At 47.2% G+C, this 17,997-nt stretch overlaps 1 protein-coding gene across 8 annotated transcripts in view; it reads left to right on the top strand.

Moving 5' to 3' along the window:
* LOC142374838 (protein NLRC3-like) overlaps positions 1-9,042 on the top strand; it is a 44,079-nt gene extending 35,037 nt beyond the window's left edge. For all 8 annotated transcript variants that reach the window (XM_075458672.1, XM_075458673.1, XM_075458678.1 and 5 more), the window contains 5 exons: positions 3,527-5,312; positions 7,153-7,326; positions 7,562-7,735; positions 8,241-8,287; positions 8,371-9,042. In XM_075458672.1, coding sequence (XP_075314787.1) covers positions 3,527-5,312; positions 7,153-7,326; positions 7,562-7,735; positions 8,241-8,287; positions 8,371-8,906 — 2,717 coding nt within the window. In that variant the 3' untranslated portion in view covers positions 8,907-9,042. The remainder of the gene's footprint in view (positions 1-3,526; positions 5,313-7,152; positions 7,327-7,561; positions 7,736-8,240; positions 8,288-8,370) is intronic.
* The last annotated feature ends 8,955 nt before the right edge of the window (positions 9,043-17,997 follow it).

Below are 17,997 nucleotides of genomic sequence, written 5' to 3'. Positions count from 1 at the left end.
TGCCCCAGAGAATAGGTCCGTGCCCTAGAGAATAGGTCCGTGCCCCAGAGAATAGGTCCGTGCCCCAGAGAATAGGTCCGTGCCCCAGAGAATAGGTCCGTGCCCCAGAGAATAGGTCCGTGCCCCAGAGAATAGGTCCGTGCCCTAGAGAATAGGTCCGTGCCCCTGAGAATAGGTCCATGCCCCGGAGAATAGGTCCGTGCCCCGGAGAATAGGTCCGTGCCCCGGAGAATAGGTCCGTGCCCCAGAGAATAGGTCCGTACCCCAGAGAATAGGTCCGTGCCCCAGAGAATAGGTCCGTGCCCTAGAGAATAGGAATAGGTCCGTACCCCAGAGAATAGGTCCGTGCCCCAGAGAATAGGTCCGTGCCCTAGAGAATAGGAATAGGTCCGTACCCCAGAGAATAGGTCCGTGCCCTAGAGAATAGGTCCGTGCCCCAGAGAATAGGTCCGTGCCCCAGAGAATAGGTCCGTGCCCCAGAGATTAGGTCCGTGCCCCAGAGAAAAGGTCCGTGCCCCAGAGAATAGGTCCGTGCCCCAGAGAATAGGTCCTTGCCCCAGAGAATAGGTCCCCAGAGAATAGGTCCGTGCCCCAGAGAATATCTCCGTGCCCTAGAGAATAGGAATAGGTCTGTGCCCCAGAGAATAGGTCCGTGCCCTAGAGAATAGGAATAGGTGTGTGCCCCAGAGAATAGGTCCGTGCCCCAGTGAATAGGTCCGTGCCCCAGAGAATAGGTCCGTGCCCCAGAGAATAGGTCCCCAGAGAATAGGTCTGTGCCCCAGAGAATAGGTCCGTGCCCTAGAGAATAGGAATAGGGCTGTGCCCCAGAGAATAGGTCCGTGCCCCAGTGAATAGGTCCGTGCCCCAGTGAATAGGTCCGTGCCCCAGAGAATAGGTCCGTGCCCTAGAGAATAGGTCCGTGCCCTAGAGAATAGGAATAGGTCTCTGCCCCAGAGAATAGGTCCGTGCCCCAGAGAATAGGTCCGTGCCCCAGAGAATAGGTCCGTGCCCCAGAGAATAGGTGCGTGCCCCAGAAAATAGGTCCGTGCCCCAGAGAATAGGTCCGTGCCCTAGAGAATAGGAATAGGTCCGTGCCCCAGAGAATAGGTCCGTGCCCCAGAGAATAGGTCCCCAGAGAATAGGTCCGTGCCCCAGAGAATATCTCCGTGCCCTAGAGAATAGGAATAGGTCTGTGCCCCAGAGAATAGGTCCGTGCCCTAGAGAATAGGATTAGGTGTGTGCCCCAGAGAATAGGTCCGTGCCCCAGTGAATAGGTCCGTGCCCCAGAGAATAGGTCCGTGCCCCAGAGAATAGGTCCCCAGAGAATAGGTCTGTGCCCCAGAGAATAGGTCCGTGCCCTAGAGAATAGGAATAGGGCTGTGCCCCAGAGAATAGGTCCGTGCCCCAGTGAATAGGTCCGTGCCCCAGTGAATAGGTCCGTGCCCCAGAGAATAGGTCCGTGCCCTAGAGAATAGGTCCGTGCCCTAGAGAATAGGAATAGGTCTCTGCCCCAGAGAATAGGTCCGTGCCCCAGAGAATAGGTCCGTGCCCCAGAGAATAGGTCCGTGCCCCAGAGAATAGGTGCGTGCCCCAGAAAATAGGTCCGTGCCCCAGAGAATAGGTCCGTGCCCTAGAGAATAGGAATAGGTCCGTGCCCCAGAGAATAGGTCCGTGCCCCAGAGAATAGGTCCCCAGAGAATAGTTCCGTGCCCCAGAGAATAGGTCCGTGCCCTAGAGAATAGGAATAGGTCTGTGCCCCAGAGAATAGGTCCGTGCCCTAGAGAATAGGAATAGGTCTGTGCCCCAGAGAATAGGTCCGTGCCCCAGTGAATAGGTCCGTGCCCCAGAGAATAGGTCCCCAGAGAATAGGTCTGTGCCCCAGAGAATAGGTCCGTGCCCCAGAGAATAGGTCCGTGCCCCAGTGAATAGGTCCGTGCCCCAGAGAATAGGTCCCCAGAGAATAGGTCTGTGCCCCAGAGAATAGGTCCGTGCCCTAGAGAATAGGAATAGGTCTGTGCCCCAGAGAATAGGTCCGTGCCCTAGAGAATAGGTCCGTGCCCCAGAGAATAGGTCCCCAGAGAATAGGTCTGTGCCCCAGAGAATAGGTCCCCAGAGAATAGGTCCGTGCCCCAGAGAATAGGTCCCCAGAGAATAGGTCTGTGCCCCAGAGAATAGGTCCGTGCCCTAGAGAATAGGAATAGGTCTGTGCCCCAGAGAATAGGTCTGTGCCCCAGAGAATAGGTCCGTGCCCTAGAGAATAGGAATAGGTCTGTGCCCCAGTGAATAGGTCCGTGCCCCAGAGAATAGGTCCGTGCCCCAGAGAATAGGTCCGTGCCCTAGAGAATAGGTCCGTGCCCCAGAGAATAGGTCCGTGCCCCAGAGAATAGGTCCCCAGAGAATAGGTCTGTTCCCCAGAGAATAGGTCCGTGCCCTAGAGAATAGGAATAGGTCTGTGCCCCAGAGAATAGGTCCGTGCCCTAGAGAATAGGTCCGTGCCCTAGAGAATAGGTCCGTGCCCCAGAGAATAGGTCCATGCCCTAGAGAATAGGTCTGTGCCCCAGAGAATAGGTCTGTGCCCTAGAGAATAGGTCCGTGCCCTAGAGAATAGGTCTGTGCCCCAGAGAATAGGTCCGTGCCCCAGAGAATAGGTCCGTGCCCCAGAGAATAGGTCCGTGCCCCAGAGAATAGGTCCGTGCTCCGGAGAATAGGTCCGTGCTCCGGAGAATAGGTCCGTGCTCCGGAGAATAGGTCCGTGCCCCAGTGAATAGGTCTGTGCCCCAGAGAATAGGTCCGTGCCCCAGAGAATAGGTCCGTGCCCCAGAGAATAGGTCCGTGCTCCGGAGAATAGGTCCGTGCTCCGGAGAATAGGTCCGTGCTCCGGAGAATAGGTCCGTGCCCCAGTGAATAGGTCCGTGCCCCAGAGAATAGGTCCGTGCCCCAGAGAATAGGTCCGTGCCTTAGAGAATAGGTCCGTGCCCTAGAGAATAGGTCCGTGCCCCGGAGAATAGGTCCGTGCTCCGGAGAATAGGTCCGTGCTCCGGAGAATAGGTCCGTGCTCCGGAGAATAGGTCTGTGCCCCAGTGAATAGGTCTGTGCCCCAGAGAATAGGTCCGTGCCCTAGAGAATAGGTCCGTGCCCTAGAGAATAGGTCCGTGCCCCAGAGAATAGGTCCGTGCCCTAGAGAATAGGTCCGTGCCCCAGAGAATAGGTCCGTGTCCCAGAGAATAGGTCCGTGCCCCGGAGAATAGGTCCGTGCCCTAGAGAATAGGTCCTTGCCCCGGAGAATAGGTCCGTGCCCCTATCCTTCACCGAGTCACGTCTCAACCTCGTAGTCATGTTCGTTCCAGTGCTGTGCAGACACCTGTTTTAAAAAAAAAAATAAAATTGTTTTCGCTGAAACGGCTTGAATACCAAACTTCGGTGACATTTTTCATGACTGTTTGCCAGTTTCCAGAACATAAGAGTTAGTAAATGATGTCTCAAAGAACTGTGGAACGTTTCACACGGGTCTCGTTTGTTTACTCAGGAACTCCTGGAGCAGGATTTCAACAAATGCACAAGTCAAACCTGAAGAAGAAGTTCCATTGTGTGTTTGAGGGGATTCCTAAAGCAGGAAAGCCAACCCTTCTGAATCAGATCTACACAGAGCTCTACATCACAGAGGGAGGGAGCGGAGAGGTCAATGATGAACATGAGGTCAGACAGATCGAAGCAGCATCCAGGAAAACAGGCAGAGCAGAAACATCCATCAGACAAGAAGACATCTTTAAAGGCCCACCTGGAAGAGATGAACCAATCAGAACAGTGCTGACAAAGGGAGTGGCTGGCATTGGGAAAACAGTCTTAACACAGAAGTTCACTCTGGACTGGGCTGAAGGCAAAGCCAACCAGGACATCCAGCTCATGTTTCCGTTCACTTTCAGAGAGCTGAATGTGCTGAGAGAGAGAAAGTTCAGCTTGGTGGAACTTGTTCATCACTTCTTTACTGAGACCAAAGCAGCAGGAATCTGCAGCTTTGAACAGTTCCAGGTTGTGTTCATCTTTGACGGTCTGGATGAGTGTCGACTTCCTCTGGACTTCCACAGCAAGGAGCCCCTGGCTGATGCTACAGAGCCCACCTCAGTGGATGTGCTGCTGACAAACCTCATCAGGGGGGAGCTGCTTCCCTCTGCTCGCCTCTGGATAACCACACGACCCGCAGCAGCCAATCAGATCCCTGCTGGCTGTGTTGGCATGGTGACAGAGGTCAGGGGGTTCACTGACCCACAGAAAGAGGAGTACTTCAGGAAGAGGTTCAGAGATGAGGAGCAGGCCAGCAGGATCATCTCCCACATCCAGACATCCCGAAGCCTCCACATCATGTGCCACATCCCGGTCTTCTGCTGGATCACTGCTACAGTTCTGGAGGATGTGTTGGAAACCAGAGAGGGAGCAGAGCTGCCCAGCACCCTGACTGAGATGTACATCCACTTCCTGGTGGTTCAGGCCAAAGTGAAGCAGGTCAAGTACGATGGAGGAGCTGAGGCAGATCCACACTGGAGTCCAGAGAGCAGGGAGATGATTGAGTCTCTGGGAAAACTGGCTTTTGAGCAGCTGCAGAAAGGAAACCTGATCTTCTATGAATCAGACCTGACAGAGTGTGGCATCGATATCTCAGCAGCCTCAGTGTACTCAGGAGTGTTCACACAGATCTTTAGAGAGGAGAGTGGGCTGTACCAGGATAAGGTGTTCTGCTTCATCCATCTGAGTGTTCAGGAGTTTCTGGCTGCTCTTCATGTGCATCTGACCTTCATCAACTCTGGACTCAACCTGATGGAGGAGCAGAAAACAGACAGAGAAGACCAGCCCGAACTAAAACATCTCCACCAGAGTGCTGTGGACCAGGCCTTAGAGAGTCCAAACGGACACCTGGACCTGTTCCTCCGCTTCCTCCTGGGTCTTTCCCTGCAGACCAATCAGAGGCTCCTACGAGGCCTGCTGACGCAGACAGGAAGTAGCTCACAGACCAATCAGGAAACAGCAGATTACATCAAGAAGAAGCTCGGTGAGGATCTGTCTGCAGAGAGAAGCATCAATCTGTTCCACTGTCTGAATGAACTGAATGATCGTTCTCTGGTGGAGGAGATCCAACAGGCCCTGAGATCAGGAAGTCTCTCCTCAGATAATTTGTCTCCTGCTCAGTGGTCAGCTCTGGTCTTCATCTTACTATCATCAGGAAAAGATCTGGATGTGTTTGACCTGAAGAAATACTCTGCTTCAGAGGAGGCTCTTCTGAGGCTGCTGCCAGTGGTCAAAGCCTCCAACAAAGCCAAGTAAGAAGCAAATAGATAGACGTTTATGACCAAATGGAACATTTTATTTGATGTAGCGTTACTTGATCAAATATAAGGATTCACCAGAAGTTCTCACTGTCTAATAAACCTTATTTAACCTCGGATGTAGGGCACCACCTTAAAGAAGAAAAAACACAGAATCTTATGATTCTGGTTTGTTAAATTAATATTTCAATTAATAATCAGTCTCATATCTCGCTACTTTAGTGAATTCTTGTTTGGTTTAACAGACATTACGTAAAGAAAGCATACGACATAACCTGTGATTATACATATTGTTACGACCCAACTCAGCCGGGGGGGTAACATTAAATAAAAAAAAAAGAATAAAAAAATAGTAATGAAAATACCCAGATGTTTTAAAGGTAAAACAGTTGAGTGTTTATTGTTTAGTTTTTCTTTTCAACAATCCACAAGTCAAAAGAGAGAGGGTCTCAAAACAACAACCTAAATAAAACAAAAACTCCAAAACAAATAATTACATCTTAAAAAGAGGGAATTCAAAACTCCAAACAAAACCAAAACTGAGCCAAAACAAAATCCAACAAACCAAGAGGCTTCGAAGCATTTTAGTCAAAATAACATAAAACCAAAACACAGGACTCTTCAAAATCAACTGAGCTACAAACAGGTTCTAGTAGCCTTCATTTGTTGTATTTGGCGCTATATAAATAAAAATGAATTGAATTGAATTGAAGAACATACAAAAACCCAGTCACAGTCCAGCACAAGCTAATAAAGCTAATAAAGCTAATAAAGCTAATAAAGCTATCCAAATGATCAGACAAACACCCAGCAAAGAGGCCAGCCTTTTGGTAGGAAGGCGAGGTTTAAATAGGGAGGCCTCTTCAGTGATTGATGGAGTCATCAAGGTGAAGAACCAATCAGAGCAGTAGTAGGCCTCAACCAGGAAGTGCCAGGAGTAGGGCTGCATCCAGTTCCCTCAGTGGAGACAGCAGGCAGGAACCTACTCTTATACGGGAAAAATAAACATACAAGGCCCCTGGCCGTAACACACACACATATCTATATATATATATAGAGAGATAGATAGATAGATAGATAGATAGATAGATAGATAGATTGATATGAATAGCGAACCAAACAATGTTATTTTCCTGTGTTAATCACGGAGTACAAACAGGTACAGAAGGGACATCGTTAACAGTTGCATTACTGCATATAACTGTCCAGTTTACTGACTCCGTGTGGATTTAACTATTCAACCCTACAGACCACTAGGGGGCAGTGTGGTTCCATAGGCGGGTTAGTCACTTTCCAACAGGATCATTTCTTCGCCACGCTTTCAGTCCCAATCATGGAAATCGTCTTTAAATGCGTCTCGTGACTTCGCTGAGAACCTGAAAGAACTCGTACAAAGATATCAAACACATTTAACAGTTTTAAGATTCGGCTGAAAGTGAATGTAAGTAAAGTCATTTCCAGTTTTATTTAGGCATCTGGTTATCTTATCTGGGGGAATGAGGGTAAAAACTTTGATTTATTGGTCCAGATAAGGTAGGGAATGGGTCAGTCTCCCATTTCTCCAAAAAGGGTTCTTTGTTTGTTCAGTTGAAGTTGTCAATGCATCCCTCAAGTTTATGGCAAAGGTCTGTTGCTGAATCCTGCTAAAGCTTCCATAGGCCGAAGGTTGTAAATTAGGAGATTTCTGTCCCTTTCCTTTGTGTAGACTTCCACATCTGGTCCTTACCCAGAAAAACATCCCCCACAGGGATGCTCGTATCTTGCAAAGGTTTTAAGGTGTATTAATTCCACACTGGAGCGCGCTGCATTGTATTCATTGTAAGTTTGTCCTCAGGCTGAGCTGCTGTAACCTCTCAGAGAGAAGCTGTGCAGCTCTGTCCTCAGCTCTCAGCTCAGAGTCCTGCAGCCTGACAGAACTGGACCTGAGCAACAACGACCTGCAGGATTCAGGAGTGCAGCAGCTGTCTGCTGGACTGAAGAGTCCAAACTGCAACCTGGAAGCTCTCTGGTGGGCGATTCGGTCTTTGTTTCACTGAATCTTTGAATGAAAATAATGCAAGAAAAGAAAAAATCTTTACCTAATCTTTTGTAAAAAATAAAATAATAATAATAATAATAATAATAATAAAAAAATAATAATGATAATAAAATAAAAATAACAAAAAAACAAATAAATAAATAAATTTAAAATAATAAATTTAAAAATTTAAAAAAAAATTTTTGTCCTTTTCCCTTCACTTTAGTCTGTCAGGGTGTCTGATAACAGATGAAGGATTTACTTCTCTGGCCTCAGCTGTTAGCTCTAAGTCCTCCCATCTGAAAGAGCTGGATCTGAGTTACAACCATCCAGGAGCCTTGGGAGAGAAACTCCTGTCAGCCGGGCTGGAGGATCCACTCTGCAGACTGGATACTCTCAGGTACCGACAGACCTTTAGTCTGATTGTTTTTACTATCATTCTTTCTGACTTTGTTTGTAACAGGTTTTCTATTCACAATATAATATAACTACAACCAATTTAAATTCTTGCCTCTTAAACATTTTTTAAAAATTCAGCAGCAGGTCAACTGCTCTGAGCTCAGAATGGTACAGTCCTCTATCCTGGAGAAGGGAAACCGGGGCGCCCCCTTGTGGTTGAGCCTTGGTTCCTGCGACTCGGCCAGGCTCAGAACAAAGAAGCAACAGGATGCCATCTTCACATTGATAGATAGATAGATACTTTATTGATCCCGAAGAAAATTCAAGCTCATCATCTGTTGGGAGGTTATGTGATGGGGTAACTGGGCGGATGGCGAAGGTGGAGGCCTGGTCGACAGCCTGGCCGTGCTGATTCTGGCCCTGTAGGCCCGAGCTGGATCAGTCGAGATGGACTCGTCTTTTCGCTTTTCTCAGAGACAGCTGGTCAGTTTCTTCTGTTTCTGCAGGATGGACCACGGCGGGCAGCAGAGGATGAAACCTGGTCTGAAGAAGTGTGAGTTTGACTAAATGAAAATGTTTAACTTTAGTGTGTTTATCCACATCATAATACTGGACTTCATGTTTTCTCTCCCTCAGATTTCTGTGAGCTGGAAGTGGACCTAAACTCGGTGAACCCGAACATCGAGCTGTCGGACGGCGGCAGGACGGTGACGCTAGTGGAGGAGGACTTGCTGTATCCGGCCCACCCGGACCGCTTCGACCACTGCTGGCAGCTGCTGTGCAGCAACGCCCTGACGGGCCGCTGCTACTGGGAGGTGGCGTGGAGGGGATGGCTGGATGTGTCGGTGAGCTACAGAGGAGTCAGGAGGAGGGGAGTCAGCGACGACTGCCGGTTTGGATGGAACGACCGGTCCTGGAGTCTGAACTGCTCCGACGAAGGCTTCTACGTTTGGCACGACAACATCAGGACCTCCGTCTGCTCGTCCTCCGCCTCCTCCGGCACGGCGGCCGTGTTCGTGGACCGTCCTGCCGGCACGCTGACCTTCTACAGGGTCTCCGCCCACAGGCTGACCCACCTCCACACATTCAGCACCACCTTCACCGAGGAGCCTCTGCACCCCGGCTTCAGGTTCAGGTCGCCCGCCTCCTCAGTGTCTCTGAGCTCCGAGTAGGAAGCAGAACAAGAACAAGAACAAGAACAAGAACAAAAACAAGAACAAGAACAAGAACAAAAACAAGAACAAGAACAAGAACAAAAACAAGAACAAAAACAAGAACAAGAACAAGAACAAGAACAAGAACAAAAACTCACTTCTTTTTTTTATTTATTTTTTTTACAATATCTTTATTGAATTTTCTCTGTAAAAAAAAGACAAAGAAGAACAAAAAACAAGGGAAAAGAGTGTAAAATAATGTAGAAGTGTACCAACACACACGGTCAGGTCCAGTTTCCATGCCGTGCACACCAGGTCCGTACAGCAGGACCAACATGGCGGTATTCCACCGTGTGGCGGTGAACTGAAGCGACCCCAAACATCATGAAATACCTCCTGTCTGTCTTTGAGAGTGGAAGAGATTTAAACAAGAGGTAAACAAGAAGTTAGTTCCCTAACCCACACAGCCACAGCGGGTTCACCAAAGTTTGTAACGGGCAGTAAACGTTACTTGGTATGATGTTTTGAATTATGTGGATTATTTATAATGTTGTCTGGTTTTGTATAAATGTATGTCATTTGTAAACAGCTTTTTTTGTTTTGTACCTCATGGGATGCCGTAGCCAGGAAGGGCTGGCCTATAAAAGCTGGTAGTAATTAGCTCAATGGAGAATGGCTGGGAACAATTGCCTGTCAACTGATGTTTCAAAGAAAGATCTGGTATTCTCCCTGGTAAAAGCAGCGAGGTACGTTTATTTATTTTATTTTGTATGTTAAACTTTGTTCTTGTATTTTAATGTTTATTTTTCTTGTCTGATTTAGTTTTCACGGTGTTGATGTGAAATGAAGCAAAGAATAAAATGCGCAAAACACCTGTCGAGGCACTGCTGAACGTTTTTTCTTACGAGAACCTGGGGGACTGCTACAGTCCTTTTTGCTTGTAAAGAACACATATTTATAAACGTTTTTTCATGGCGCTTCATCCTATTATTTCACATTTTAATTCACTGTCAAAATGTGCAGCGTTCATCGTGGGAATACGAGCTCCGAAACCCGATCTTTCTAACTCCTGATGTTTATGTTTCCAGTTCAAAGATCTGTATTTATCCTGAAACTGTCCCACAGCAGACCAAAGGAAGCTGAGAGAAAGAATCAGATGAATGTGAAGCGATATGGAGCCCATATCAGGACATATTATAAAGGAACGTTTTAGAGTTTTTCCACATCTAACAGGCTCAGGAGCATTTCTGCAGCTCATTTATAAACTGAGGAAACATATCTGTGAAAATAAAAGTACAAAAGTATGAATAAGATAAAGCTGCTGTGAGTCTGTCCAAATGGTTTGTCGGCTTCATCAAATCAAATTTATTTATATAGCACATTTCATGTCCAAAACAGTTCAAAGTGCTTCACATAAAATAAAAGCATTGCAGCAGGGAGTGGAAGAAGCATTTAAAATACATAAAAGAATATAAAGAGAAACAAAGTAATTCAAATGATTAAAAGAATATAAAGAGAAACAGATAAAATCATTTAAATGAATTTAAAAACCAGCAACAGTCCAGATAAGTTCAAAGATAGCGTGCAGATTTCATGCATAGACACATGAGAACAGAAATGTTTTTAACCTGGATTTAAAAGTGTCTCCATTTGGTGAAAGTTTAATCTCCACTGGCAGTTTGTTCCACTTGTTTGCAGCATAACAGCTAAATGCTGCTTCTCCATGTTTAGTCTGGACTCTGGACTGGACCAGCTGACCTGAGTCCTTGGATCTCAGAGCTCTGCTGGCTTTATATTCTCTGAAGATATCACAGATGTAAACCATCAGCAGGCTTTTAAAATCTATTCTGTGACTGACTGGAAGCCAGAGTAAAGATTTTAAAGCTGCTGTGATGTGTTCAGATCTCTTAGTCCGGGTTAAAACTCCAGCAGCAGCGTTCTGGATGAGCTGCAGATGTTTAATGCTCTTTGTGGGAAGTCCAGTTAAAAGAGCGTTACAGTGATGGAGTCTGCTGGAGATGAATGCATGGAGGAGTTTCTCCTGGAAACCTTTAATTCTGCTGATGTTTCTGAGGTGGTAAAAAGCTGCCTTGGTGACAGCTTTGATGTGGCTGCTGAAAGTCAGATCTGAGTCTATCAACACTCCGAGGTTACCAACTCGCTCAGTGATTGTAAGGACCCGAGTCTCAAGATATTTACCAACGCTGACCCTCTTCTCTTTGCTACCAAACAGACTGATCTCAGTTTGGTCTTCGCAGAGAGGTGGTGTCACCTGTTACGGTTCGCTCTCAGGCAGGTGACATTAGGGATGGGAATCGAGAACCGGTTCTTGTTGAGAACCGGTTCCCAGTGTTTCAAGTCCTTGGAATCGTTTGGCGATTTTGCAAACGATTCCCTTATCGATTCCAGTGGGTGCGAATGACGTCACCACGCAGCGTTGCGTGGCGAGTCCAGCGCAGCCAGCAGCCAACAGTAAACATGGCGCCCAAGCGGTACAAACGCTCGAAAGTTTGGTTACACATCCCTAAAAAAGACGACAACAGGGCAACTTGCAAAGTGAATATTTCACCAAAGGGAGGAAATACTACCAACATGCAATAACTATGAATGAATGTCGCGTTTTCGATCCGCTCCGGACTAACGTTGGTGAATCTGAACCCAGCAGCAACGTTAGCAACGTTAGCATGTCCTCGGCTAACACTGCAGGTAACTAACTAACAAACACTGCCTATCATGTTAGCACCATTTGCCTGATTATAAAAGCTGCTGTTAGTAACGGTTAAGGTTAAATGAATGCCTTCTCAGGCATTACATTCAGATGAAATCATGAGAGACAGAGCCTGACTGGCTCAGAGCCAGAGGCTGGTGGTACTACCCCCAGTTCACCTCTACCTCCAGCTTCTCCTTTCACCAGAGCAGGAAGAGTTAAATTACCCAGGCCAGGATAGACCAATGTGGACCTCACCGTTGTTGGGTTTGTGAGGTCATGACTCGTGTTACTTCTAAACTAAACAAAGTTGATGCTAATCGACCGGTTTGTTGTCCTTTTTCTCCAAATGAGAATCCATAAGGGAACCGACAAAGAACCGAATCGTTAAGCAGAATCGAAAATGGAATTGGAATCGTAAAAATCTTATCAGTTCCCATCCCTAGGTGACACCACCTCTCCACAGGACCTGGGGTCTGCAGCTCCTTCTATCACCACCCAAATAGGTGGGGTTGGACTTAAATGCACACATTTAACTGCTGTCGCTGCTCCGGCTGACGTCCAGCCACCATCCCAGTTTACCCAGCTTCCCTAATTTGAGCTAATTGGCGGCGTTGGGCTGGGCGCGGCGTCCCTCCGTCTCTCTGCTGGCGTTGTGTAAGTCGCTGTCAGATCGGTGGATCTTCCCTCTGAAGTCTGAGTTCACGCTTCAGCGCCCTCCTCCTCCCTCAGCCTCTCAGTCGCCTTTATTCCGGTTACTGAGAGCAGAGGCTTCATCAGAGGCTGAAGAAGCCGAGGAGCCGGAGAGTTCATCGCTTTATTAACCTGAGTTTTATTTACGGACATGTACTCGCAGTACAGGAACGCAGCGGGAGGACGCCGGCCGGACTACAGGAGGTACACGGTGAGTCTCACAGGCTTTATGATCAGGACCAACCTTTAACTCCATCAGCTCCGTCAGCTCCACCTTCAGATCAAACCTTTAACTCCGTCAGCTCCACCTTCAGATCAAACCTTTAACTCCGTCAGCTCCGTCAGCTCCACCTTCAGATCAAACCTTTAACTCCGTCAGCTCCGTCAGCTCCACCTTCAGATCAAACCTTTAACTCCATCAGCTCCACCTTCAGATCAAACCTTTAACTCCGTCAGCTCCGTCAGCTCCACCTTCAGATCAAACCTCTGAAGGTGGAGCTGCTGAGGGGAAAGGCAGCTCCTGTTTCTGGGTTTTTAGCCTAATTTTCTTCCTTTTTACTCATTACTTTGGCCAATTAGAAGCACTTTTCTCTTAAAACTGTAACTTTTCCATCAGCTCAGGAAGCTCAACGATGGAAACTAAAGAACCAGCGACGCTACTGAACATTTATCAGGCATCAAACGAACGTATTCATGAAGTGATGATCAGATGCAGCCTGATCAAGCATTAAGAGAGATTATTATTATTTTATTTATTTATTATTTATTTATTTATTTATTTATTATTTTATTTATTTATTATTATTATTATTATTATTATTATTATTATTATAAGTAGTAGTATTTTTATTAGAATTATTATTATTATTGTTGTTGTTAATATACAATTATTGTAAATATAAATTTTTTGAGCTACTTGACTAATTTGAATTTCCCACATTGGGGTATGAATAAAGTACTTTTCTATTCAATTAACCATCAGAGCTGCTGAAGGCTGAGAGGGGGGACTCTGTTACTACGGAAGCCCAGAAGGGACCAGCCAGGTTTTATTTGTCCACATCACAGCCACCGTAGTTTGGTTGGGGGCCGGGGGTCTGCAGGATGTCTCTTATATAACGGCCGAGCCCACAGTCAGAGGTCTGACATCCAGTCTCTGCTCTGTTACAGAGTTTTAAAGCTGCAGTGACACGTTTCATGTGAGTTTAGTCTAAAGATCATGAAAGGCTGATGTGTTCATACCCATAATATATGACCCATAACTGGGTTTAAGGTCCCTGCAGGTGGGAAACACCACTCTGATGTGTTTGGTGACCCATGAACAGAGTCTGATGGTCTTCAGCTGGTGTAGGACACAATCCCTGAGATTTTCTTTAGGAGGCATCCTTCAAACATGCATATTACATGACATGTCTATGTTCGCTGGTGTTCTATGATGGTGGTGGTGTCAGTGTTGGCCCCCTTAAGGATGTTGATGTCAGTCCACCTCTCTTACCAGCTGATGCACGAGATCTTACCCAGGCACCTTCGGTGGTAGGATTACAGAGCTCTTAGCGGCACTTTACACGGAAACGAAAACGGGTTAAGAACGCTAAACCTTTTTGCGGATGCACTACATCGTTTAGATGGTAACGCCGTTTTGGGGGCATGAAAACGCAAAAAAGTGAAACCGCCCTCCAGAGTGGACTTCTTGAAAACGCTCCACTGTCGCGCCACCGTGTAAAGGATGAAAACGCAAAGCTGCGTTTCTGGTCACATAGAAAGTAGAAAGACTTGGTCTTGGTGGTGTTGCCACCTCACCATCTGGCGTGTTTACTGCATCAATAAATATGAAACGTCACACAGTTTTGCGTTTCCGTATGCACGCAGAGTTTCACCCTAAAACGCTCGTCTAAATGCAGATTTAAAAGTGAAAACGAAACGCCACTTTTGCGTTTTGGTTTCAGATCGTTTCCGTGTAAAGGTAGCCTTAAATGCCAGCTTTACGAGTCTAGGTTTCCACTCCATATAGGAGTACTGGTAGGATGTATACCAGTAGCTTGGTTTTTCAAGAAGATCAGGATGTTCAAAGACTCTCATGAGAAGCTTTGCCAAGGCCTGACTAGCACAACAGATACAGTTTCACTGTCGAGCTCTGCTCTTGAGGAGAGGGGGCTTCCCAAATGTTGAAAATGATCCTATCGCAGCCCAGCTACTCTTTTAAAGGGTGACCTCGGCAACAGCAGCACACGCAGACTGAGTTTAAGGTTGAAGCTGTCTTTATTCGTTTTTACTTTCTGTGTCCCACTCGGCTGGTCCAGAGTTTGCTCCTCTCCTCCTCGCCTCAGCATACTACTGCAAATAAAGGCAGACACAATGATGATTGATGGTCCGCGCGGCCTCCACCAGCCCCTGGTCCCTGAACCACAGCTTCACTCCTTCCCTCTACAGCTGAGCCGAAATCACACACACACCACAGGTCCACATTCTCAAAAGGCTCACTATCAGTTGTTATTATTGGTGGGGGCGCACAGGTATCTGGTAGGGGCTGATATTCATGGTCAGATCAAGAAGTCTGTGAGCTCTGGCAAAAGCATTCAATGTGCACTTAAGATCTTCTGTGTGGGCTACAACAGCACTGTCATCAGCATACTGCAGCTCCATGACAAATGAATAAGAGAGATTGGATTTGGCTTTGAAACAGTTTGGATTGAACAGCTTTTCATCGGTTCTATATATGGTCTGGACACCAGTAGGTAAACCATGTCCAGTAAGGTGGAGGATGGCAGCTATGAAGACTGAGAACAGGGTGGGGCAATGGTGAATCCTTATTTAACACCAGTTTCCAGTCTACCACCATCAGATACCTCAATACCTCTTGTAGATTTGTCTTTGGTTCCCACTAAATATCATGACCTTGGCACAGTTTTTAGTAAAGACAGAGTCTTATCATCACCTCCTCACCGCTCCTATGACTGCGCCATAGACCTCCTACCTGGAGCACCTAAGCCATGTAGCCGATTATACAAATTGTCTCGTCCCGAGCGCGAGGCCATGGAAGGCTACATTAGCAACAGGAATCATCAGGCCATCCTCTTCTCCTGTAGGAGCAGGGTTTTTCTTTGTTCAGAAGAAAAATAAGAGCCTGCAGCCCTGCATTGACTATCGGGGGTTAAACCAAATCACCGTCAGAAACAAATATCCCCTGCCACTCATCCCGGTAACAAGGAGCTATCAGACTTCTCGGTCCTGCTGCCGTTGCCACTCGCTGATCACCACAGGGCTTGGGATACGGAGATGGATTATCCCCAAAAGATGGACGCCTATTCGTGATTTATTTTGACAGAGACGGATCTATTAACAACAGGATGGACTCCATGACAGCTTGAGGCTTTCGTCTGCTGCAGCCTTCCTCCACCTTCACAGCCGTTGTGGTGATCCACCTGCTTGGCCAGATGCCGTCCTCTGCCTGCTCCACTGTTGAGGTCTTTCTCTGAGTTGCGTTTTCTCTGGCACGGTTGACCCTTCCAGGGGGATGGCTCCAGACAGCATCACTCTCAGGATCTCTGGTACTGACCCCGTCTTCTTGCAGGTGGATGAAGGTGTTTAACCTTTCTTCTTCTTCTTGTTGCAGGTGGTGGAGGGGGAGGCTCCTCTCCCTCTGGGCTCCACCTGCCGCAGGAAGCGCCTTCGCTCTGCGGGGGAGCAGGAGGACGAGGAGGCGAGGAAGAGCCGGCCGAACCCCGAAGGCTCGCTGTCGGCCGGCGAGCTGAGCCGCTACGGCAAGCCGGAGGAGGAGCTGCGGAGGCTGTGTCAGCGCTGCCACATCGTGACGTCACAGCTGAACAGACAAGCCGCCGCCCTGACCGACAGCGCTGCCCTGCAGGTCAGGAACTTATAACCCTTATAACCCTTATAACCCTGCAGGTCAGGTACTTAAAACACTTATAACCCTTATAACCCTGCAGGTCAGGAACTTATAACCCTTATAACCCTTATAACCCTGCAGGTCAGGAACTTATAACCCTTATAACCCTTATAACCCTGCAGGTCAGGAACTTATAATCCTTATAACCCTGCAGGTCAGGTACTTATAACACTTATAACCCGAACCCTGCAGGTCAGGAACTTATAACCCTTATAACCCTTATAACCCTTATAACCCTTATAACCCTGCAGGTCAGGTACTTATAACACTTATAACCCTTATAACCCTGCAGGTCAGGAACTTATAACCCTTATAACCCTTATAACCCTGCAGGTCAGGTACTTATAACACTTATAACACTTATAACCCTTATAACCCTGCAGGTCAGGAACTTATAACCCTTATAACCCTGCAGGTCAGGAACTTATAACCCTTATAACCCTGCAGGTCAGGAACAGGCTCACACTGTTAAAGCACCACACAGCGAGGCCGGTTTAAGTCGGACTGACCTCATCAGACAGACCAAAGAAATGTTTTCTGCTCCAAAACCATAAACCAGTGTGAAAAAGCTGGTCTGAACCTCAGTATCTCATCCATTTCTACCCCCTACTAAGTCTAGAAGTATCTCAATAAGTAGAGGGAAATTAAGTGATAGAAAGTTTGTAATAGATGAAGAAAACATTCCAATAATTAGGGAAAAGGCAGTAAAGAGTTTAGGCAGGTGGTACCAGGCAGACATGAATGATGGAGAGCAGGCAGTGCAGTTTGGGAAAGATGTTGCTGAGGGACTGGATGGAATAGATAAATCAGAGCTTTCAGGAAAGGTGAAGCTGTGGTGTCTGCAGTTTGGATTGTTTCCTAGGCTGATGTGACTGTGGTGTCTGCAGTTTGGATTGTTTCCTAGGCTGATGTGGCTGTGGTGTCTGCAGTTTGGATTGTTTCCTAGGTTGATGTGGCTGTGGTGTCTGCAGTTTGGATTGTTTCCTAGGTTGATGTGGCTGTGGTGTCTGCAGTTTGGATTGTTTCCTAGGTTGATGTGGCTGTGGTGTCTGCAGTTTGGATTGTTTCCTAGGCTGATGTGGCTGTGGTGTCTGCAGTTTGGATTGTTTCCTAGGCTGATGTGGCTGTGGTGTCTGCAGTTTGGATTGTTTCCTAGGCTGATGTGGCTGTGGTGTCTGCAGTTTGGATTGTTTCCTAGGTTGATGTGGCTGTGGTGTCTACAGTTTGGATTGTTTCCTAGGCTGATGTGGCTGTGGTGTCTGCAGTTTGGATTGTTTCCTAGGCTGATGTGGCTGTGGTGTCTGCAGTTTGGATTGTTTCCTAGGTTGATGTGGCTGTGGTGTCTGCAGTTTGGATTGTTTCCTAGGCTGATGTGGCTGTGGTGTCTGCAGTTTGGATTGTTTCCTAGGTTAATGTGGCTGTGGTGTCTGCAGTTTGGATTGTTTCCTAGGCTGATGTGGCTGTGGTGTCTGCAGTTTGGATTGTTTCCTAGGCTGATGTGGCTGTGGTGTCTGCAGTTTGGATTGTTTCCTAGGTTAATGTGGCTGTGGTGTCTGCAGTTTGGATTGTTTCCTAGGCTGATGTGGCTGTGGTGTCTGCAGTTTGGATTGTTTCCTAGGTTAATGTGGCTGTGGTGTCTGCAGTTTGGATTGTTTCCTAGGCTGATGTGGCTGTGGTGTCTGCAGTTTGGATTGTTTCCTAGGTTAATGTGGCTGTGGTGTCTGCAGTTTGGATTGTTTCCTAGGTTGATGTGGCTGTGGTGTCTGCAGTTTGGATTGTTTCCTAGGCTGATGTGGCTGTGGTGT

The sequence above is a fragment of the Odontesthes bonariensis genome, chromosome 24 (genome assembly GCF_027942865.1).
Source record: "Odontesthes bonariensis isolate fOdoBon6 chromosome 24, fOdoBon6.hap1, whole genome shotgun sequence".
NCBI classification, from domain to species: Eukaryota; Metazoa; Chordata; class Actinopteri; order Atheriniformes; family Atherinopsidae; genus Odontesthes; species Odontesthes bonariensis.
The sequence above is the reverse complement of the archived record's forward strand: the minus strand, read 5'-3'. Positions and strand labels throughout refer to the sequence as shown.